The sequence below is a fragment of the Armigeres subalbatus genome, chromosome 3 (assembly GCF_024139115.2).
Source record: "Armigeres subalbatus isolate Guangzhou_Male chromosome 3, GZ_Asu_2, whole genome shotgun sequence".
Lineage (NCBI taxonomy): Eukaryota > Metazoa > Arthropoda > Insecta > Diptera > Culicidae > Armigeres > Armigeres subalbatus.
Window position 1 is genome coordinate 244,168,550 of NC_085141.1, and position 25,244 is coordinate 244,193,793.

Sequence of the window (25,244 nt, forward strand, 5' to 3'; positions counted from 1 at the left end):
CTTTGGTGAAAGTCTCCAGCTTCATCTCGCACCACTGAAATGCCCAGGTAATGTCCGACATCCCCAAGGCAACTGATTTCGAAGCTTCGCTTGAGCGTTGCTTCCAAGGTTTTGATGATCCGGCCATCCTCGCTTGCTACAATCACAGTAAACAATTAAAGTAAACGAGAACGTAACACCACCTTCCTCTAAACTGCTTTTGATACATGCAAGGATCCGCATCACACTATTGAAAACCAGCTAGTTTGAGGACCTCTTGAAGACGATGATTCCACGAGCGGGCATCCTGCTTCAAACCAAATGGCTTTTCTTCGATCGGCAGACCTTGCTCTCCATACCAGCAACTGCAAATCCAGGGAGCTGTCTCATAAAAATCTACTCAAGGTTGCCATAAAGAAAAACGTGTTGCTTGACCATTATTTTTCGTTTCGCCGCAACAGACGTCATGGTCCGGAACGTAGTTTGACGGACCACCGGCGCGAACACCTCGTCGTAGTCGGTTCCATAACGTTGGCTAAAACAGTTGATGCAAAGGTATTAGATTCGCGTGACTAACATCTAGATCACTTTGATCTGGCAGCCAAAGTACCGGTACTACAAGTGTCAAACCAATGCCGGTGATAAAATAAAACATGCACTACAACATGATGCATAATAAACCGCCAAGTTAGGCTTGTGGAAGCATATTTTGGCAAAATATGTGTGTGCTTTTTGTTAGGCACATGGCAGAAATACACTGAGAAATGAGACGTCTCACTTCTCACTCCTCATTTCTCACCTCTCACTGTAAAAAGTTAGAAGCGCGAAGTGAGTAGTGAGTTGTCTCACCACTCACTTCGCGTTTCTCAATGTTTACAGTGAGAAGGCCGAAAGTCATTCGGCCAATTAGGTCATTTTGCCGAATATGTCGTTTGGCCAAACAGGACATTTGGCTGAATCAGGGTTGTAAGTTTTCGGCAGTACTGGATGAAGGTGATGTTTTTTTATATCATGTTTTTATTATCTTCCTGCTTTGAAATCAACCTCACATTCCCGGAGAGGCAGAAAAGTAAACAACAGAACTCACATCACCCACTGCGCCGCGAAGATGAAATTTACCACAGCAAAATGTACACATTCACCCAGCAAATTGAAAAAATCATAACGCGTTCAAATGGGCCACTCACAGTCATGCGGTAAGGCGCGAACTGAGCAGCCTGTCAGAGCGACTTGTGAGTGGCTGAATGCGAAATTGAACTGTCGGTGTTGGAAATGATTTTTCGGCTGCACCCAGTCGCACTCACCACGGCGGCGATGAAGGCGACTGCAGATTATACTGAGATTCATGTTTTTCACTGCATTGACTGTGAAATATTTCTACCCTGGGCTGAATATGTCATTTTAAAAGTGAGAAATGAGGTGTGAAAAGTGAGACGTCTTACTTCTCACTACTTATTTGCCACTTCTCACTCAGAAATACACTGAGAAATGAGACGTCTCACTTCTCACTCCTCATTTCTCACCTCTCACTGAAAAAAGTTAGAAGCGCGAAGTGAGTAGTGAGTTGTCTCACTACTCACTTCTCATTTCTCACTGCTCACAGAAAGGGGAAGGGTCGTTTAGCCGAAACCCATTCGGCCGAAAGTAATTTGACTAGGTTCCACGGCCATCCGGCCTGATTTGGCCGAAAAGTTCATTTGGCCGAATAGGACATAAGGTCCGTGTATGGGTCACAATAATTCCACACTCAGGGTTCGACGAGAAAATAGAACTCGAATAGAACATTTGTACGGAACACGGATGTTCCGGATCTGCCATTAGTTCAAAACGGTCTTTGCGTGAGTCACAACAACAGTTCCATATTTAAGTTTCGACATCATTGGGTTTAAAAAAAATCGGTGCGGTCTACGATGAAATTTACAATTTGACTATTATTACGGATGTTTCGGAGCTTTCAGAGGACCACCTGGTGACCACAATGGTCCATGTTTGCTCAAATCATCCATTCCGTATATAAGGTTCGACAAGAAATGATTCTAAATAAAATCCCGCCGCTCTAAGATGAAATGTTTGAATTGATCATTTCTACGGATGTTCCGGATCTTTCAGGGGACTAGCCGGTGGCCACAATGGTCCATCCGTCGATGGTCGGATATTCCGTGGGGAAGCAACAAAACAATCAGCGCAAGCACAAAGTTACTAGGGAAATGACGTTTGCTGATATTATTGTTCGTTGTTGCTTTGGTTGGAACAACTGTTGGACAGACGGTTTTAGAAACTGGATTGGTCGGACTAACTTGGGGGCGGAGTCAAAGTTGTACAACATGGGCGGACAGTGTTGACCAGGATGAAGGCTGATAAATTACAATTTAAAAAAATGTGGGTGTCATTACTTCAATGTGTGGTATCAAGACTTTGAAGAGAGGTAGAACGAAATATGCTCTTAGTGCCACGTTTTCAGTTTTGGTGAAACTTCTACTTTTTGTTTTCCATGAAATTTGAGATTTTCTGAAAGCATTCAATTTACTTTTTGGTATTCTGGTTAAACTTCACAGATCTGGAATATCGAAGTTCCTGATGAATTCAGTTATTTATTGTAGCACATAATTTTTAATTTTGGAATTTGTCCGGCGAAAAGAGATAATATATAGGCATGTATTAGGTAATTATAATTATTTATATGTCACATTAAAACACACAGAAAATATATTCAGTTATTCTCATTCCACCCCTTGCAGTAGCTCACGTATGGCATTAAAAATATGTTTCACATTATCGCTGTCGACCGTCTGAGCGGTCATCGCTCGTTCTTGTCCTTTTGCCGTTTCCTTGGTTATTGGGCATTCACACTCGCACTGATCCGGCTGGTTCGTAGAAACAGATGGCGTGGTCTCTTCGACAGTCGTCTTCTCCGTTTCGTCCGAAGCAACTACCATCCCGTGAGGTGGCTGGGACCCGTTCGTAGAAGAACTAGCTGCTTTAGCAAATTGCTCTTCGCATGCTTTAAGTTCCTCTGACACCGCATCCAGGTAATCACGCAATCGCCGGACAAGCTCTCGTAGGCGTTCAGCGGAAGTTTCCGTGTCTGATCTTTGCTTCCTTAGGGCTTCAGCAGCAGGAGGCAGCATGGATAGGGTTAGTAGTAAATGGATGGCCAATACAAAAAAATTCATTTTTCTTCTTTCACCGATAGAATTACCGAACTATTAGTTTTTCTTATCTTTTTTGATCAGAGTGTCAAAACGTAGGCCTGCTGAGAATGTAGAATGTGAACTTGTACTACAGTTCTTCTTATTCTATGGCTCTACAATCCAACTTAAATTTGAACTGTTATTAAACTTAGTATTCTATAGAAGTCTTATTTGTCATATGGGAAACCATAACGATTCTCATAATGGTAATTTTTGATTTTACAAGCTGTCGCTTAGCTTGCCTTTATAACTTAGAAGCCGACATACGAAACACGAAGGGTAAAGACTTAAAGAGCTGAACAGAATAGATACGTTTGCGTAAGTGTTGACAGTTTTCCCATGGGAAAAACTTCTAAGCTAGGTCCCAAATTCCCATGGAAAAACTGTTAAAACTTACGCAATCGTATTTATTCTGCTCAGCTCTTTAAGTCTTTACCCTTCGTGTTTCGTGTGTGTTTTTTGCTTCATTAGTTCGTTTCTCGTTTTCGCCTCGTCGCGTTGGCTGTATTTTCTCCCGGACTCGTCATGGGATGCTCGGTGGCCGACTCGGTCGCGGGAAAGGTAACCACTCCAATCAACTATTGTAGAGCAACGTGTATTCGTCGTTGCCACTTGACGACTCCGGCAAGCACAAGAAGCAGCAGTCGCAGCTGCAACAAGTGCGGAGGGAGAAGTGCCCGACGATTTTCATAATAGGCGACCCGCCGGAACCGCGAACAAAGCTCCGGGAATTGATCGCGAAAGACCTAAACTGCACATTCCGGCTATCCAATGAAGGCCTTAAGGTGATGCCCACAAACACGGACCATCACAAGTCGGTCGTGGAGTTCCTTGAGGTCCACAAAATTTAATATGAGTTCTACACTCATGAACTCTCCGGCACGAAGACTTTTCTGCGAGGACTCCACGACATGGAAGAACGAGAACTCATTGAGCAACTAAGAAGCAGCGAACTCAAGCCAGTCGTGGTGCACAAAATCGCTCGTCACAACAAGACGAAAAAGTATCGAGACCAGCTTCATCTGATTCATCCGAAGCTCGGCACCACCACGTTTAAGGATCTGAAACTGGTCGGCGCTATCAACTATACTGTCGTCGACCTGGAGAGTTACAGGTCAGTGCACCGCGATGTCACGCAGTGCACAAACTGCTTCAATTTTGGGCATGGCACCCGGAATTGACGAATGAAGCCGCGCTGCAACAGGTTTGGCGACTCGCATGCTACCGACCAGTGCGAAATGATGGAGGTGGCCGATCCCAAGTCCGCCAACTGTGGCGAGAAACATCGGGACACCAACAAAGGCTGCCCAAAGCGAGCGGAGCTCCTGGAAATCTGAAAGAAGGCTTCCAGTTCAATCCTCTCACCATTACAACCACACAAGCGACTGGCAGAAGCAGCTGCGTCGGTTCAAGCTTCAGCACCACCGGCCCAATCCTTCAGCGAATGTCCCCCGCTCCATCCTCCTGGATTCCTCCGGCAGCAAGATGAGCATGCTTTATCCACGGAGGATAAAGGCTCCGCTCTACACCCCGGAGCAGCTGGCTTCAATATTCAGCCAACTTGAGGCTCGGCTTCGAAGCTGCAAATCCTGTTTTGACCAGATCTACAATCTGGGCCTTTTCGTCATTGAAAATGGCTTCTAGGTTGGGTCTGGAAAATCGAAAATCTTGCTCGCTCAAGAGCAAAATCGTCGAGCTCAGCGATTTCCTTCAGGAGGAGATTGACACGGCTTTCATCACCAAACCCCCCTGAAGCCCGAGATAAGTGCAACAATTCTGGGTTTTAGGCTGGTCAGGTTCGATCGAACAAGCTCCAGAGGGGAAGGAGTAGTAATCGCCTTGCGGAGCAACATCGCCTGCTGCCGAACTTCAAGCTCCAAATTGAAATAACTATCAAAAGTGGGAGGGAAAATGATATTTCTTTTCAATAAATGAACACGTCTTGTTCGGTTGCTTGTCACTAAACTTCTGGTCATGTGTATATTTCTCCTATTTCTTACATATCCTAATTTCTCCTATTTTCCCTTTTTCTCTATGTATGTTTTTTACTATCTCTGAGCGAGTTTTAAGCGTTATCTAACTACTACACAAATCATCGAAGCCAATGGAGTGGAAGTCAACTCCTCCGTCGACGACGGCACGTCGGCCGAACTACAAAGGGACATAATCAAGCTCACTCGGTGGCAGAAGCAATTTACCATCGCCGGAGACCTGAAAGCAAAGCACCAAATATGCAGAAACACCGGAACGGAGTCATCTGGTGCAACGACGAGCTAGAGGGCCACTACACCATCCTGAGCTCCGATAGCCCTACCCGGTTGACACGGTCCGGGCCCATGCAACGCTCGACATCTTCATCACGAACATGAACGATGACGTCTCCCAGCCGGTCATCTTCCAGGAACTCAGCTTGGACTACTATCCGGTGGTGGCGGAAGTTGGAACTTCGGTAAAACGGCACGAGCTAACTATAAAACGGTAAGCTAACGGTAAAACTATCATCAAGTCGACTAGAGTGGGTTTCAACTGTGCGTGGACGAGAACTACTGCCAGCGGCACCCGGTGTCATCCGAAGACATCGACGAGCAACTGAACGCCACCCAGGAGCTCTCGCAAGCCTGCAAACACCATGTTCCAAAGGCCCAGCAGGTGAGCAACACCCTAAACATTGATGTACTCACCAAGGATTTGATCCGTCTGCGAAATGTCACTCGCAGGCAGTACCAACGTACTGGGCTGCCCTCGCTTAAGACCCGGTGCAATCGTATGATCAAAATTATCCAGGCCAGAATGGTGGACCTCAGCAATAGTGATTTTTCCATTAAGATCCGCACTCTCCCATACTGTGCTAAGCCGTTCTAAAATCTAAGCCTCGACCCAGTCAGGTGTGCACGTTGCGTTAGAGAGCATGCTAACAACATCCATCTTATTCCCAACGATTCCTCGAAGGAGTTGGAGATCGCAGCTGGCGAATTGACGGCCTATATCAAATCATCGAAAAACATGAAGGCCCCACCCTTGACAGCATCATGAATCTTGAGCTCAAACATATGAGTGCTTCGTTCTTCGAGCACCTTTCGCCTTTCTTTTAATCAGTGTCTCCGTCTCAGCTACTTCCCATCATCCCCAAGTCATCCCCACCCAGAAGCCTGGGAAGGATCCTTCCTCTCCGAAAAGCTATCGCCCCATCATCCTTCTCTCAGGGTTATTTAAGCTGTTTGAAAAGGCGATTCACAGCCGGTTACTTGAGTTTGCCGAACACCACATCGTCGCAGGCGTTCCCCAGGCCAGTATCGGGCCCTTGCTTTTCAATCTGTTCACCTCCGACATGCCAGAACTTCCAGAAGGCGGCATTTGTGTCTCTGTTCACAGATGACAACTCAATCGTCTACAACGGGTCGAGTGATCAAAGCGCTAGTGGCAAAACTCCAACGAGGCCTGGATGCCCTGACAGAGTTGTTCTAAAGTAATCAATGCCTCCTTAAGGCCATTCTGATACATTAGATAAAATTTATAAATTACATTTGAATACCAACCATTACTATTGAAACAAAATCAAAGATGAAGGGCCAAGTGGCCAACCACTTGAAATGTTAAGAATAAAGTAACAAACAAAAATCAAGAATTAAACGAATTTTAGTCTCCCCTTTATGTGTTTTTTCTCGAAATATTAAATTGCTAGTGCTAGTGCACAGGTTAAAGAATTGATCACGCAACACTTCTGGCTGATCGTCTATTGTTATTTGTGCGAGGAAAAACGCCAGGTGAGGGTTATGACCCTGTCGTGATTGTCCTTAACAGTGCTCAAATTGCCCCCATTTTCCCTATGTATCAATGTGGCAAACACCTTATATATATTTTTCGTATTATCCTCTTAAATCAACTGAAAGTGTTATCCATATACGAGTCACAAATTATAAAGGTTTTCGAAGAATTAAAATGAACATTACTATTAAATAGATGTACGTATTATATTGGCAATATTTATTATCCTTCTTCATTGTTATCAGTACATAGAAAGTCAATATAGGATACCATTTCAAGCATTCTACCTTTTGTAATTAGGTTTGATATCTTCCTAAACTGTTTCAATCGAAATTTTGTCACGACTGCCTGAAAATGCCGCTTTTTGTTGAGTGAAACACTATTTCACCAATAGAGAACATTAAAGTGATCGTGAGCTCGACTATCTAAAACTTAGTTTTATGATTTTTAATAGTATTTATATAGTTGCACAACCTACGTGCCGATGTCTCAATTGGTTTGACTTTTAGAAATAAAAATGTTTTCATTAATATTGCGCTGTGCTGTGATTTGTGTGATTAAGTTGGTTAACTTAAAAGACAATATTTAAATAGGGGAATACAAAACGTAGAAACGCGCTTCGTGTCCTAACAGATGAAACTGTGTTAAAAACCTGTACCGAGTATCAAGCCCTCTTCAGGATTACTCAGCATGTCTCATAATAGTATGTATTGGACCGCAACAATCGCCCAATGCTGCCGGCGTTCCCGATGCGATGCAAGTCGTCTCAGTACGGAGCGTACCGATGCGTGGGCGACGGTCCACGCAAGCCCTGTCGCCGATCATCGAACGAGTCCCGGCTGAAGTCTTCGTATACTCCGAAACGACTGATGCTGCTACCGTTGCGGCTCGGCGGCGGCGGTGTACGGCGACTGAAGATGGAGTCGTAGTTGCTGCTGCGGCTGCTCTCCACCGCACTGCGGCGCATCAGCGGCGGAATCGGTGGCATTGGCTCGCGGCTTCTCAGGGGGGGAAAGTCGCGTCCACGGATTCCGTAGCGCCGCTCGAACAGATCTCTGGGGTCATCGTACCGGTCGTAATAGTCAAAGGTGTCCTGGAGTGTAAAAAAATGGAATATTTAGTTTTTAAATTCTGTAAAATACTGTTTACAAAGTGCTTTGTATAAAAAACACAGTCGGTAAATGTTTGAAGTGGAACGAAAATTTTGGAATTCGCATTCATTTATTAAAAAACACATCATTTTCTAATTTTTCTCGCCATTTTAAAAGTTCACGTTCATTTGAATAAATAATTTTAAGTCAAATTACTTGACAAATATCTTCATCATAATTTTGATCTATCATTGCTTGCCAACAGTATTTTTATCTGTAAAATAATATCGAAAAAGTTTTTTTTTTGCAATTCCTGATCATAATAACTGGTTTACAGTTGGCGTTTGGGTGATAAAACGACCTACTTTTCCATACCATTGACATGGGTGCTTTAATGAACATTATGCAACTAAAATAGGTTGCATAAAAACCATTATAGCAGTCATTTGGGTGCTATAACGGAAAACCAGCATTAGAACAATAGTTACATGACCACATTTAGCTCAATTGGGTTGGGTGAGTGTTCAAATAGTGTATTCTCTGTGTCACGTAATAAATGAAATCAAGCATAATTTTTCATAACGACGTATGTAACAAATATGAGGATTCGAGAAATCCTTTGCTGAAAGTTGGCAAAACTTTTTCTAAAACTGTTTTAAAACTAAATCTTTTTTCAATACTTTTTTCCGCTGGCATGCATCATTACAAGACACGTAATAAGCGTGCTTCACAGTAAAGCTCAGTTCATTCAAATTCATTGTGAAAAACGATAAAATTATACATACACCGGTATGCTACACGTACGTCGGTGTACATTGGTCGGTTTTCCATAGTGCACGATTGACGCATCTGCAGTTTTGTTTTGTTTTGTTTTTTTTGTTACATAGGTCGCTCTTACACTCAACTAAACTATCTCATAATCATCATAAGCCTCATCTTATGAAGCGTGGAAAAATAATCGAATTTCATTTTCATGAGCCTCTTATGATAATTACTTGGCTCGTTATGAAGGTTATTCTTGTATCTTATGAAGTTTATAAAAGTGATCTAAAGAAAAAATGAAACATAAGAGTTGTCTTATGATTTTCATTACTACTCTTGATGTGAAAAACTCATAAGATAAATCTTATGAAATGAGAAATCAACATGGTGAACAATGCAGTGGATTAATTAATTAAGCGCAAATTTATTCTTGAGTACACCAGCGGAGTGCGGGCATATATTTATTTCGACATGCGCGATTGTAAACTGTCTTATTTACCATCAATTGGGATTATTTTAAATTATATTATCGATCAGCTAGAGCAGTTGGATGTGAAGTGGAAGATTAGAAAAGTAAGTAAATTTTTCCTCTTTTTGAGGTTTTCTATCCTGTCTTTCTATCCATCTAAAATCATAATTTATATTTACAGAAGTTTGTCAATGCAAGCTCGGATGCAAGGCACCAGTTCAGGAAAAACTATACCATTCAACATTTCGCATCAGCAGAAGAGGAAAACACCGACGATGAGACTACTCTCGAGTCTCCCAACTGGTGCAATGATATATGGTATATACCATCTCGACGAAAAATAAATCAAACGAATAATAAAGTGTATATGATTAGTTAGCTTATTAAATAATCAGAGACAAATAAAATAAAATGTTATATTTAAAATGATTTGTTGCATTATTTGTGTTTTCCTTTCTTTTGATCTCGTGAGAAAGCACAATGTATATAATTCGCGTTGAAAATATTATGTCCTTCATAGACAAGAATGATTGATGTTCATAAGATTCACTTATGAATATCGTTATGGGCTCTGACAAAGCTTAATATTTTTATAAGATAAACTTATGAAAATCATTCTCGGTCAAATAACACACGGTTCATAAGAAAATCGTACAAACTTTGTAAGTAATTCTTATAGCAAAAAAACATAAGATATTCGTATGATTATCACTAGTTTTCTTGACTGAGTGTAGTTCCCATATGTTAAAGCGACGTATGTAACAGTGAGACTTCAAAAATAGAAATTTTTACATACGTCGATTCGCAAAAAGATTAAATTAAAGAATTTTAAGATCTGAAATCAGTAAAATCGATGCGTATTATATAAAGCCGCGTGTGATTGTCACGTTGTATTAAAAACCCCGTTTTGTTTACTTTTGTTACATACGTCGTTATGAAAAATTATGCTTGAAATAATTTTATGGGCATGACATCAAATTCTCCAAAGACAGGTTTATCTATCGCTTTATGGTTTATCGAGCAGACAATGGGGCACGATAACATGAAATCTGTTTGTTTTCTGCAGAAACATGATTTCTTGGCAAAATTGATCATGTGAAGTGAAAATAATTGTATCATTTTGGTACAGATTTAAAATATAGTAATTAACCAACCCGGCAAGCCTCGTTGAATAAACGTACAACTCGTGCTGAAAAAATCATCTTTTTGCAACTAGTTGCACAAACTACTATTTTTTAATTCGGGAAATTAAGTAAACTACGAAGATATTCCAATTTATTAGATTTTTTTCAAGTTTCATACGGCAGATGCGATTTGGAACTTCATTGGCTATTATCTCAGTATGCGAAAAAACGGTATGGGACTGATATGCACTGTCACAAAATCTTAGACACAACGTTGACTCCAATCATCTGTGGACAGGGAACATGCTCTTAGTGATCATTTGAACCAAATTGAACATGAATTGAACACATGATCCATTCCAGACTATCCATGAATTCCAAGAAATAAATCAATACGCGTAACGGAAAATCTATTTGCTTTGCTTGAAATACGAAGGCGCATCATCTGTGGAAGTCAGCGGACTATGGGATCCAGAAGAAACTGCGGTCAAAAAAGATTCACCACCGCACCAAATGTGTCAAGACGCTCGGTGATAAGACCGGTAGTCCTCTACAGACATGAAACATGGACAATGCTCGAGGAGGACTTACAAGCACTCGGAGTATTTGAGAGACGGGTACTTCGGACCATCGCAGGCCATGTTGCGGGAATGCCGGACAGCAATCCTGCAAAGATGGCGTTCGCTTCCGTTCCGGAGCGCAGCGAGCGAGGTGGGCAGACCAGGTGCAAACGACTTGGCGATCGTGGGGCGCATTCGAGGATGGAGAGATGCGACCTCGAATCGTGTATTGTGGCGTCAAATTGTCTATTCAGTGTTATCTGTTTAGATGTAAACTAAATAAATGAATGTATGGATCGCAATGAGCATGATTGACCGCCCACGATTGCTACTCCGTTATTGCCAGGCCAGCTGTAATTACACAGAGAACCAACAGATGATGCTTGGGACTAGCATTATCTTCAATGTGTAAGAACTGATGACCAAAAATTAAGCAATACTAACGCCGGCCGTGTCCGAAAAAATGGAAAATGTTGACGTGATTCTCGCTTGGATGGAAGCCGACGAGTCATCTGCACTTCCACGAGAAATCACTGGGATGTTGGATACATGGGGTAGGTAGTGTAGCAGGGTTCGCTTTGGTAAACGGTAGGGTAAATGATATATTTTGGACATGTACATATTTTGGACAAGCCTGAGCTTCTTCGATCAATTTTAGATAATGTGTAGGAAAATTTTTATCGAAAGTATGATCATTGCATACTTTTACCTCAACTCTAGCGGCTTCTGATGAGAATTCACAAATCAACTATTATTTATCTTTAAAATTATCTAAAATGTAAAGCTTTCTACCAAAGTGCCTGCTGGACGCCAGTATGCAGGAGAACATGCATTATAGGACTCTTCGTAACATGCACCTGAAACACGTTTAAGGCTTGTTCGCGCCAAAATCTGGACACATATCTTTAGGAATGAAAATAAGCAGTAGTTGGTTTAATCCGGCACAGTTTTCACTTCAAATGGCTTCATTCATTGTCGATGCTTCGATGTATGCATGAAAGTTGGTGACATTTGATTTTCCCGAGAAATAATACGTGCCGAAAGATCGTGTATCCTCAATAGAATACGTTTCTCCTTCGCTTCCTGCTGGCGGTTCATAAAATCCGTTTTTGTTCCACTCTCCGACGTGTTAGATATTGTCAAACAAGCATCGACAAATTTCAAAACGCTATGAGCAGTGTTCTTATGAATACAAAAAGTTTTCAGCCAGTTTCCGGATTGAGAGTCCCGAATTTTTATTGCGGCTGCACACAATTGCTTTTCGAAACTCCAATTTCTTCGACGCAATAATTCACTAAGTACTTGTAACAGTTATAAGAAATATATTTTCAGTAAGTATGGACATATATTCATCACTCTACAAACTATTTCACTCGTTGATAAGGTATTTCAAAAGTTATACGTGTGTAAAGGTGTCCAGATTTTATCGCGCACAAGCCTTAAATTGGTTCAAACGGCAATCTTGAGGTCCTGCGGCCAAAGTTTAATTGTAATTGAGATACTAACATATTCCAATCGCTTAACATGAACTTGAGACGGATGAAAAAGAAGTGACCAAAATGAAGTTATGTTTTTATGCATCAGACATTTATTGGTCACCCCATGTACAGTACATGGATGAACCATTAACCCTTTATAAGGCAGTGGCAACTATATTGCCATCAACAAATAATATGTTTTTCTATTTATTAACAAGAGCTCTACTTATTATTTCACATGTAGTGACTTTATTTGCTTCCTAGTAACACCCCAGATGAGTTTGAGCCATAAAAAAATTGAAATGTCAATCTGAGAACAGTTTTTTTACGAACATATCGTAAGTTTCGAGTGGAAGAAGGATTTTCAGTTATAATTCGTTAAAAAACCGACAAAGATATATTTTTTCCGTTGGTATCAATTATTTTGAATCTCCTGTGTTAGATTACTACGTGATTAGCGTGAAAAAAGCTTTGCCTTTCTGTATATTTGGTTTTTGGATTTTTGACGAAATTGTAAAAAACGTGAAAAATTTGTTTTTCACTTATAATGCGTTTTCTGACTAGGACTCTTCACCAAAAAATGTAACGTACCTTGATTTGACTAATTCTACGTAAAACCAAATTTTTAAAAATCTTTTTATATTTTTGTTGTTGCCTGTTTTCCCGCTTGCCGGGCAGTGGCAACTATATTGCCTAATGTTGTCCCTTCGCGGGCAGTGGCAACTATATTGCCACCAATTTTTCAATGTTTCTGAACTGTTTAATGTATAACAAACATACATTTGAGTTTAATACCATGTCAACATTGTGTCCTATTGTTGTTTTTGTTAATTTATTGTTTAGATTCGTCTGCCTTATAAAGGGTTAATTGCCAACTTTCAGGCTGTTTTCAATGATATCCATAAGATTGCGAAACAATGTTAATTTCTGGTTTAATCTATGTCAGTTTAGCAAATAAATGCATTTAAATGAATGTGGATACGTGTAGGTAGGTCATACCATTGGGATCTGTAGGTGGCCATTTTTAAATTAGGAGAAAATGACTCTGTCCAAAATATATGCATTTTCCATGTCGAAATTATATATTTGATGTCCAAAAAGAAAATATTTCAGTTCGCAGTATATCACAGTTTACACCTAGTAAACGTAATTTACTCAAAAATTGGGCAATGGAGACACAAGACTAATCATATGTATTTGTATTTGGATGAATCAATTGTTTTATACTATTCAATCTCGATACATTTTCTAATGAATGTCCTGCGCTTGTCCAAGATACATCATTTACCCTATGCCATGTGTAGCGTGTAGTTTGATCGATGTTGAACAAAAACACACAAGAACACACATTAACTAATTGACTTATGTCGAATTCGTTTTTAAACCTGGGTCAGTGCCAACCCGAACCCTGAATAAAAAAACATTTTCAGTTCCATCTGTCATTTGATATGTTGGTGTGCGTAGCATCGTGTTTGTTTTGATTCGAAACATATGATCCAGGACATCCAGTGCATTGGCAGTGCGTTGGCGTTGACTAATCAGATCATGATAAATAAATATGTTTAAGTGCGTGAACTGATTTTTGCGGATAGTGGAATTTACTTTTGGGTGGATATGAACAGGGAAACTGCTTCTGGAATTCATCTCATGGTTCCGATATTCATCCCATCAAAAACAAAGCAATGGAAAAGAGTTTGGATTCTTTATTATTTTTGGGATTTTTCTCAGCAGTGACCACAAATGTTGACAAAAAGAGGTGACGAAATTGTTGCTGCATTTCTTTGTTTCCCGTTGAGATGAATATATGTTCAGTGAGATGGAGACCGAAACAGTTCCCCTATTTAATTATATTCAATAATCCCGTGCACATTTTTATATCAAGAATTCCGTATTTTCCATATTTCCGTAAATTCATCTATTTCTGCAAAAGTTTTTTTTTTCGGAGAACACTCAGAAGCATGTAATAAAAATTCTCCAGGATTCGCTAATTTTTTTCCTCGCTACCTCTCCTGATAAAAGTAGCCTCACACCTCGGGAAAATTTTCCGCCGTATTTTGGGCCCCGTGCATTTTCAATTTTCAAGAATCTCCCCGAGGGATGGCTCAAGGTACTTCCGGGGGAATTTATGTACGAAACTTGCGGAGCAATTCCTGAAGGATACTTCGAGTAAGTTCCTGTATTCTAGAAGGATTTCCTGAAGGAATTATATTGTAGGAATTTACAAATTAGTTCCTGGAGCAACTTTCAGAGAAAATCCTGGAACAGTATTCAAAGATATTCCTAGAGGAATTTTCAAAGGAATTCATCTCGAAAGGATCCCTTGGAAAAAATATGGAGGAATTCCTGGAAGATATCGCCAAAAATTCAAGAAAGAATTATTGAAAGAATTTCTGGCAGAATCCCCGAAGAAAATTCTGAAACGCACGAAAGAGAAATTCTGCATAAGAAATAATTTTATTTGGTATTCCTCAAATATATTTATCTGACAATTCTTAGCGGATTTTGCGAACGGGTTTCAAGGGGAATTCCGAAACAACATAATTCCATCCACCGACCTAATTTAGGACACCATCTGTGAGGAAAACTGAATGAACTTATGAATATATAACTTCCCTAACAATTATTTTAAAACTGAATCTCGACAACAGTACCGGATTAATTTCATGTTAAACTACAATAACAAATATCACAAAATTCCTCGAAAAAAGATTTTCAACGCGCATTCTATTTCAATAAACAGATAGTTTCGTTTCTCCCTTCTGCTTGTTTATTCCTCCCAGTCCCACCCACCCACGTGGTTTTGACAGTTGTAGTACAGTTGTATTGGTGAACCCGGTGCGAAACCGTGAAACAACACAGTGCGAACCCGACAGCTTTGGGGTTGGAACTAGTGCGAACCTAGTTCCAACCTGAGCGAATAAAAAAACACTTTGACAGCACTTAGGTTGGAACTGGTTCCAACCTAGGTTGGAACTTTTTAAAAACGAATTCGACATTACCGACCGCACAAAGCAGAACAGAATATACCGATGATCGCGCGATCGTTCTGCGTGCCAGAGGTAACACGAACAGATGTGCACCAAGCTTTTACTTACTAATTAATTTACTCACACGCACAACGCAGAACAAAATATTTCGATGATCGCGCGATCGTTCTGCGTAAAACAATCAGCCGCGCACAAATCTTTTAAATGCTAATAAATTTACTCACTCGCACAATGCAAAACAAAATATTTCTTACTGTTGATTTCGAAATACGAATATGTCAAAGGTACAATAAAGTAGTGGAACTAAATGGAATTGTACATACTCGTCCTATGACAAACAATAGTTTGATGATCGCGAGATCCTTCTGCACGATCACGATCGGACGCAAACTAAACTTTCACTGGCTAATTAATTTACTTGCTCGTACAAAGCAGAAAAAATGATGATCGCGTAATCGTTCTGCATGAGTGAACGCGAACTCTTTTTAGAAGATTTTAAAATAAAAACAGCGATAACGTAAACTACGTTTCCTAGAATAATAAAAAAAAGTTTTAAGACTCAATAAGTATTAAAAAAAGTTTTAAAGGGTTACATAAACAACCATAAACATCATATGAGTTCAAAAGCTTTCGAAGAATTTGTTGTTAAGTGTTTATTGATTTTTTAAGGAGAGTTTGTATGGATTTTTAATCTTCTTCTTCTATACACATAAAAATGAATTTCTGTCTGTCTGACCCTAATAGACTCGGAAACTACTGAATCGATCGGCGTGAAAATTTGTATGCAGGGGGTTTTGGGGTCGGGGAAGGTTCTTAAGATGGTTCGAGACCCCCCTTCTGGAAGGGGGGCTCCTATACAAATGAAACAGAAATTTCTGCATAACTCAAGAACGAATCAGAGAAAATATCAATTTTAGGCGAAACGAAGTTCGTCGGGTCTGCTAGTTCTAAAAAATAAAAAATAAATTATGGAAAGAAATAATATAAAATAAATCTGTTTATGTCTGCCTGGATTCTGTAACCATATACGACGAAATTATTTAGATATTCCCGAAAGTTTGTCGAACTCTGCATCTCACAACTTGGACATTGCAACTCAGATTAAGCATTTTCACAATAATTAACTGTGAGGCTTTTAAACTCTTTGTCCAATCAAATATCATACTGCATGCCCCTGGTAAGTGGAGGAAATCTTCCACCTGGGACAATAGCAGGCCGGAACGTGTTAGAAACCCATCCACTACGTAGGCACGCACCAAAAAATCAAAATGAGCTTTCTGACAAGCAACTTTTTCCACGTCCAAACTCAGTCGCAGCTAACTTAGATCTCCTTACTCGATGTACTGTAACTCTATCAAATGAATGTATGGATCGCAATCAGCATAAACGATCAAAACAGGTGAGCATCTCTCAAGGAGCTGAGACCCTATACTTCACGTAATTCTTGGTTGAACTGGGATGCAACAATAGATGAAGATGTATCCATTTTTTTCTATGGATCACAAGGGCACTAACATTGTTTTAAGTTATTAGAGACTTCTGATTATGCGAGTAGAACTGACTATCGCCGTACCAAACTGGCTATCTACAAAACGCTTATTAGACCGGTAGTTCTCAACGGACACGAGACCTACACGATGCTCGTGGAGGACTAACGCGGACTGGGAGTTTTCGAAAAGAAAGTGCTGCGTACCATCTATGATGAGGTGCAAATGGCGAACGGTACATGGAGGAGGCGAACGAACCACGAGTTGCATCAGCTGTTGGGAGAACGTTTGCAGAAATCGCTCTCAATAGATAACGAACAACGATAAAAGAGAGGCAAGAACCTATTTGAATCATAACAAGCCATGGACACAAAACTATCGCACTTGTATACAAGCTGGAAAAAAAACTGATTCGGATAAGCGGCCCCCACCGATGAGGTTTGATTAAACGCTTTGTTCTCGCCCATTTCATGTTGGGGACCATATTTTTTTCGCACAGCTGTGTAAAACAAGTTGAAATGCATCATCAGAACCGGTGCCCCCCGCAATTGGGGCTTATTGAAAGAATTTTATCATGGGTTGTAGCCCCCCGAATCAGTTCATTATCGTAACAGCTACCGAAAAACGTCTCTCACGGTATGCTACCTATCGAGAGTGTATACAGACATGATAAGTGAGAGATTCTCTCATTCTCCTTTGGATTCAAACCCTGTGGGAGAACCATCCATCGTTCACACCGCGAAAATCGGAAAACTGGGGTGGGTCGGGCTCGTAGCCAGAATGTGGGACAGTAATCCGGTGAAAATGGTTCTCGACAACCATCCGACGGAAACAAGAAGGCGAGGTGCACAGCGAGCAAGGTGGATCGATGAGGTGAAGGACGATTTGCAGACCCTCCGAAGACTGCGTGGTTGGCGAAGTGCAGCCATGGATCGTGCTGAATGGAGAAGACTTCTATGCAGAGACTTCTCCAGAGCAGGGGCCATTCAAAAATATATAAACCATCTAGTAACGCGTGAAGACCTTAAGGCCTATACTGCAGGGAATTCTTGGATGACCTGGAAAGGAACAGCTATTGAAAGCATATACAATTTGATTAAATAGATAAAATAGAACATGAAACATTTTCAAAAAGAGATATCAGCCCTTTGGTTACGCGTGTAGACCTCAAGGCCTATACTCCAGAAAATTCTTGGGTGACCTGAAGCTGAACAGTTATTGTAGACATTTTTTTTTGTGTCTTTATTAAAGAGACTTTCAGCCCGAGGCTGGCTCGTCTCCGTTATTGTAGACATATCCAATTTATTTGTATGGATCAAATATAAGACATGAGCCAATTTTTAAAAGAGATATCAGCCTTTTGGTTATGTGTGTAGGTAGTTGTTAAGATCTTGGTTACGCGTGTAGACTCCACGAAATTCTTGGATGACCTGAACTGAAACACTTGTTGTAGACAAATGTTGAAGATGCAAAACAGCTATTTAGTTCTTTGGGTTTCTAAGAGTGCTTTCTAATAGGTTTATTTTTGGATGACAATATGCTTAAAATTCTTTTTACGTCACGTGTCGTAAAAAGAGGCTCGTAGTACAAAGTGACGTATATAAAAGTGGCGTAAAAAAGGGTTGAGTATATTTCTCGGGTACTTATTCAAAAGGACGTATGTGCTTTTGTAAACAAAGATTGAAACGTCGATTTATCCGATCTGATGGCACTCCCACGCAAACCAACACCACCAACAGGTAGCCGAAGGCTTCCCCTACCTGTCTGTGGTGATGGTTCGCGTGGGAGGGCTATCAGATTGGACAATTCGACGTTTGAATCTTTGTTTACAAAATCACATACGTCGTTTTGAATAAGTACCCGAGATTTAAAGAAGCTTGCGGAAGGGAAAAATCGACACACTTTGGGTCGGAAAACTGGAGTTGTACAATCACAAAAGGGTAGGTTGCCACTCCAGCAACCCAGTGTGCAATAATTGCCTTGCGAAAACGTTTCTCGTATAAGGGGCCGTACACATATTACGTAAGCACTTATGGGAGAAGGGGGGATCGGTCAATATTTTACGCTCCATATAAATAAAAAATCATTTGTATGAAAAAAAAATCTTACATGGGGGAAGAGGGGGGGGGGATGTCGAAAAACCCAGAAAAATTGTTTACTTAACAAATGTACGACCCCTAAAGTGTTACGCAAGTGCGACCGCTAGTAGTCAACATGTGAACATGATCTTTTCTCTGTGATATTCGCTCGTGAACTTCTTACAAGGCTGTCAAGTTGCCAAACGAACGTCTCCTTCGATTTTTTCAAATTTCATCCAGAGTTACAGTTAGCCCCATAATTCAGCTCCAGGTATAAGTTTTGACGGAGAATTTGTTCGTTAATAACGGTTAGGGGAGCACTGTGGCAATAGGCATATGAACCTATCACTATTGAAAAACCAATAAGAACATCAAGACTGGTCAAGTTTCAAGTCAGGAAAAAGTAAAGAACAACTTTGGGGCCCTAAATTGGTCATTTTTCTTAGATCCGTCATTTCAGTTACGACTTATACATGAATCATTAGATGTTTCAAAATATGTTTTATTGCAAAATAATTAGTTTCAAAATAAGTAGTTGAAAATAGTGACTTTTTGCGAGAAAAAGTGACTTGAGCTCAAGAGTTAAGTCAAGTGGCCAAGTCACTAAAAAGTGACCTGCTAGCAGGCTTGCACCCGAAAACATCGGAAGTACAATTGGAGTCAGTGGCGTCTCGTAACCTCACTTTTTGCCTGTGCACTGACACAAAAAATGAATATTTTGCCATTTTGACTGCTCAAATGGAAAATAAAATCATCAGAGTCGTTTAAACTAATCAAAATCTAGTTATTCTATGCATTTACGCACATCAATACCTTAAATTTAAATCCAGTGCACAGGTAGATTGAGGTTAGGGAAACGCCACTGATTAAAGTAATAAAAATAGAGGTAATAAGCTAAAGATTGTCGCTGTTTTTAACGCTGTCGCATATTGGTAACTGGCGAAATATGTTTTGGCAATAACAGGCCGAGATCTGTATGTCAACAGAAAATCAATACGTTTTGACAGTTATGTACCCAATATGTTTGGGAACCAGAATAAAGGGAGGCGCTGCGACAGTCTTCCTCTACTATATGGTTGATTATCTCTATCTTTTTACATTACGATAATAAATAAACACGGAATGGAAATGGCAACAGAAAATATCGATTGCTTAATTAAAACTATCTATACGTGAACTGATAAAACAGCGATTATTAGAAAATAAAATTGTACCAAGTTCAGAGAATGGTAAAGTTGATGAAAAATATCGAACCGACTATTGAAAACACACCACACGAATAGACAAAAAATACGAGTTTCCTTTTGTCTTTGTACAACTTGGCCGAAACGATTAAATCCTGTGTGTGTTACTTACATACACTGCTTACCCCGATATACCGCGTTACACCAAATAAATAGAAGCGATAACAAAAACCGAAAGTATTTGGAACGTATTTGAATTGGAAATGGATTCGTTAGGATGGTGACTTGTCGATTATGTAATTGTAAATTTTGAGATGATTTGCAAATCTTTTGGTTACCAGATTGGTTAACTTTGTAGTCTGAATAAACTGCTTTGGTCTGTTGGCATGTGACGTTTTGTCGTCGTTTGAAAATGTCTATTAGGTGGAAATCAGGAGTTGCCAAAGACGTAACGCTAACATTGATTTTCATTGAAAATTATCATGGTTGTGTTGAGCCGTATAAATGGTGGCTTTATAATATTTGCTATCATCGTCATGCTAAATAACCTTCATCGATTGGAAATTGAAGTCATTTGAGCCAAAATTATATTTTCTGGGATTTTGAATGGTCGATAATGGTCTATTGGGGATGAAAGCAATGGATGAAGCAGTCACTTGCCCACTGCAAGCCGAGAACACCTCTGCACTTGCTACAAGTTCATGAGGATTTTTTGTTGGAATCTGGGGGTAGGGTGGGAGGCAGAGGTTCGTCTTGGTTAACGGGTTGCCAATGTGATAGTAATGAAAGGGTAGATATTCTAATTGAATGACGAGACGAGCTGTTTCGCTCATTTCGAAATCTAACAGTTACCTGCTAGAACTAATCAAGTTGTAGGTATAGGATAGAAGATGGAAATGATATGAAAGTCCATTTCCAGTTCCAGCGATTGCTAGAACATGAGAAATATATGAAAAGATACAAAGTAAGGAGGAATGGAACGGGCCGTGGGTTTACGGCCTTCTGCGTATGAGGCAGAAGTGGTAGCCCGTATTTTAAGTTAACGGAATTGTATAGGAAATCAAATCATGTGAATTTGCTCTGACATATGATAAAATTTAGGTTTATTATAAATTGACTAAGAACATTTCCTGCATATGAAATATACTCAAGCACTGCTGGAAATTTCAAGGAAATGGAAAAAGAAGGTATTCAAATCATCTAAGAGTCATACTAACGAAAACATGTTATCAAATAACTGCAAAACAATTGTTTTGAGGTAAACAAATTGAAATCAAATTCGTTTCCCTTTAGTGGTAATCAAGGTCCCATATCTAAGATGACTTTCAATAGCTTTTAACATCGATAGTACCTATAACCATCCGACATCCATCTCCAATTCAATTTACCCGCAGCGAGCTAAACAAGCTAAGTGATAAAAAAGTAGATTCGAAAAAGGAGGCATATTGGTAAGAACAGAAGTGCGTTACCCTAAATCCATCCATAATGCGATCGCGAAGGAACGGTGGCGGCGGCGGCGGTGGGTACGGATCTCTTGCGTACATCGGTCGATCGCGGAATCTACTTTCGGACCAGAGCAGACGCGGGCACTCCTTGGACCAGTGACCCGAGCGGCCACAGCGGTAACACATCTCCGGATCGCCCATTCCGGGCTTCGGCCGAACCCGGCTGGTGGACACCTGTACTTTCATAGGTTGTCCGTCCACCATCATACCGTTGAGTTCACGGATCGCTTCGTTTACATCGCCGGTGGGATCCAGGTGGACGAACCCGTAGTTCCGCACGATATCACACTCGACGACGGTACCGTACTTTTGAAACAGTTCGCGAACTTGCGGAGCGCGGGTTACATCGGTCAAATTGCCTACGAAAATCTTGGTCGTGTTTGCGTTCGGCGCGCGACGGTTCCTGGCTGCTTCCACCTTGATTGCTTTACCGTTGACCACGTACCCGTCCAGATTCTGAATCGCATCTCGGCCCTGATCCTCGTTTTCCATGTGCACGAAACCGTAATTTTTGACCACGTCGCACTCGACTACGGTTCCATACTTCTCGAAGAGCGGGCGCAAATCGGAGGGTTGCGTCTTCTCGTCGACGTTGCCGATGAACAGTTTGAATGTTCCGGAGGCCGGCATTTTGCGATATGCTACGCGTCAACTCTTTCCGGAACTGTTTTCTTTCGGCGATACACGGGTTTGCTATGGCCAATCTAAGGGGACACAAACATACAATGACAATACAGGGAATGCTCGAAACAAATAAGTATAGCCCAAGTTTGTGATACATTTGAAGTGTTGTAACTTGTATTTGAAATATTCGATTTGAATAATTCAAAAATTGAATTTCGAATAATTGTTTAAACTTTATTAAAGTGTTTTTTCTTAATTCTAGAATAATTTTTGAGTAGCTTCCACGTAATTTATGAGATCAAGGATAAGCTACTCTGTGAAAGTAAAATGCAACTCTTTGTTAAGCTTTCGAGCCCTTGAACATGACAATTTTATGTAAGTACTTTTCGGTTCGTCATCTCATAGCTCTCATATACATATCAAAAACCTACATATTAGCATATTGTCAAAATTACAAGTTACAACACTATGAAACACAATGTTCCCAACGTGACTAATTGTCTGTCAGAAAAAGTAGATTCATATAAATAATACAATAAATTTAATGGTAGTTAGGTGGAAAATAGTGAGTGGTAATTTCAATTCCGAAAGTCATTAGGTAGGGTAAGACACCCAGAAATCGCCCTCCCCCCAGTTTTCGCCCACCTATTTTAAAATCTTTATTTCTCGTAAACTAGTTGTTGAAAACAGTACCAGTTAAAGTTTTTCCATACAAGCATCAGTAAATTATGAAAAAACCTGAACTTTAACTGTTTCCAACAACTAGTTTTCGAGAAATGAAGGTTTTAAAATAGGTGGGCGAAAACTGGGGGGAGGGCGATTTCTGGGTGTCTTACCCTACTAGAATTTAGGTTGTCTGCAGTTAACACGCATGGTAAAAAAAGCAAATAATTGAACAATTCTGTATGTGATTTATGTTGAAATAGATGCAACAATTAAAATAGTTTGATGTAAAAGCATTGTACTATATAGAAATATGTTTAGGTTTATATTCCACACGTCTTTAACTTGTTAAAAAAAATTACCTATCTACTTTTTCTCTCGATGACAACTATCCATGTTCCGTTGGCAAATTGTCTTAGTTATTTCGGGCTCTCACTGTAAGCTGTAAGCTATTTCTTCACTATGAAAACTATACTAATTTAAAATAAGCCTAGAAGCAACTATAATTTCAAATTTATTTCTTGTAATACCGAGCAAAATAATTTCACTAAATGAAAATGGCCGATTACCGAAAACCTGACGCGTTTCCAAGGTGGTGAAGCCCGGTGAAAATCGCATCAAATTTTCGAGCTCAAATCCGCGAAAACGGCAACTTTTTAGCAAATCAATATGGAAAACTTACCTTAAACTTTAAATTTTACACACTTTGGTGTAAGGTCAAACAACACTTTCTATAAAACAACCACTTTTCCCGATTTTCACAGGAGCAACCTCACCGACTAATGGACGCCGCAACAGAGAAAACGAATGATTTTTTTCTGCAGTCGTGTCAGCAGAGTAAAACGGTGTGCGTGAAAATATTTGACACTTCTCCGGGGTAGTCCAACAAAAATAGCCAAACCTCTTTGAGCCAAAATAGGTTTGTGAGCTATTTAGTACATACACGCTCATCTCGCAGGACGACAATAGCTGCTTAATTCCCTTTTTAAATTTTCCGCATTTTTTTTTGAAACGTTTCCGATATAATTTTGAAGCCCACATAGCTGTGGACTGTATAATTACTATTTCTTGTATTATTTAATACCTTTTGAAGCACTACCTATGCAACAAACGTACCAGCCATCAAAACCATATACCTCTACACCTGCACACTTAAAATAAATCGGCGAATTCGGTAAAATTTTAAATACTGAAATCTCAACAGAACTGTTCGGTAAATAATTTTACTGATTTTCGGTGATTCTGACAGTTGGACAATGGTCATATATGAAATGAGTTAAGTGTGTGGGTGTTGCGAATAGAATCGATTTGGTTGTCAAACTGAAGCCGGAGCCAAACATTGAAGATTGTGGTTATGTTCGTTTCAGATCTTATATTGAGAAGTATTGTTTTTATTTGAGTAAAAAATAAAAATAAATTTAGTTCGAGTTTTGTATTCTTTGTAACAAATATTTTCACATTATATTTCGAGTGAAAAAAATAGTACACACTTAAAATAAATCGCCGAATTCGGTAAAATTTTACCGAAATCTCAACAGCAGAACTGTTCGGTAAATAATTTGACTGATTTTTGGTGATTTTGACAGTTGAGCAATGGAAAAAATTACAAAAAATCTGTAAAAAAAATTACCGAACAGTTCTGCTGTTGAGATTTCGGTAAAATTTACCGAATACTGTAAAAGGAGTTAAGTGTGGCGTGACAGAGGGGGGGGGGGGCGCATTTGTGAAAATTTGAAAATTTTCCCGAGGTGTAAGGCAGAGAGAATGAAGAATTAAACTGAAATTAAACTTGAAAGTGACATTTCATTAATTATCGAACTTTATTAAATAATTATTGAATCATTTTTCATCGATGTCTTATTGGAATTGCTGGGTAGCACTAGCCATTCTTATGAACGGATGATTTTTTAAAGTTTTGGACTGTCACTTTTAAATTTAATTCTCCAAATGGGACAGAGCCTACACTAATAAAAATCCCAGGCTATTGACATCCTATTGTTTAGTCCATCGCCAGATTGTAGCCAGGATATCCCGGACTATAATTTTTTTTTTCATACTGCGTTTCAATGATGACAGCGGGCTATGTCTATTGATGATGATAACACCGCGCTTGTCACCGGCTCGAAAAATCCACACATTTTTATTGGCAAAAATCTAAAGAATAAATTTAATGCGCGCGTTGATAATCAGCTGCTATAGGAGAACCCACATGAAGGTTATTAGTTAATAAAGGTTATGTGTGTTTCTACATACATGCTATGCGAATTAACATAGCCGTTATAAGTGAAATGCTATAG

At 39.9% G+C, this 25,244-nt stretch overlaps 1 protein-coding gene across 1 annotated transcript; it reads right to left on the reverse strand.

Moving 5' to 3' along the window:
• Window positions 1-7,133: 7,133 nt before the first annotated feature.
• LOC134221930 (RNA-binding protein lark) lies at window positions 7,134-23,795 on the reverse strand. The gene is made up of 3 exons (XM_062701095.1): window positions 23,630-23,795; window positions 21,625-22,364; window positions 7,134-8,028 (listed from the first exon to the last, which is right to left on the reverse strand). The coding sequence occupies exons 2-3, from the start codon at window positions 22,288-22,290 to the stop codon at window positions 7,702-7,704; spliced, it is 993 nt and encodes a 330-aa protein (XP_062557079.1). The 5' UTR covers window positions 22,291-22,364; window positions 23,630-23,795; the 3' UTR covers window positions 7,134-7,701.
• Between the last annotated feature and the right edge of the window lie 1,449 nt (window positions 23,796-25,244).

What these genes read in the sequence shown, in the direction of transcription:
- LOC134221930 (XM_062701095.1), bottom strand. Translation starts at nt 22,290, where the DNA reads ATGCCGGCCTCCGGAACATTCAAACTGTTCATCGGCAACGTCGACGAG. An exon ending in GCATTATGGATGGATTTAGG is followed by an intron (nt 8,029 to 21,624) that starts GTAACGCACTTC and finishes TTTACACTCCAG; the next exon opens with GACACCTTTGACTATTACGA.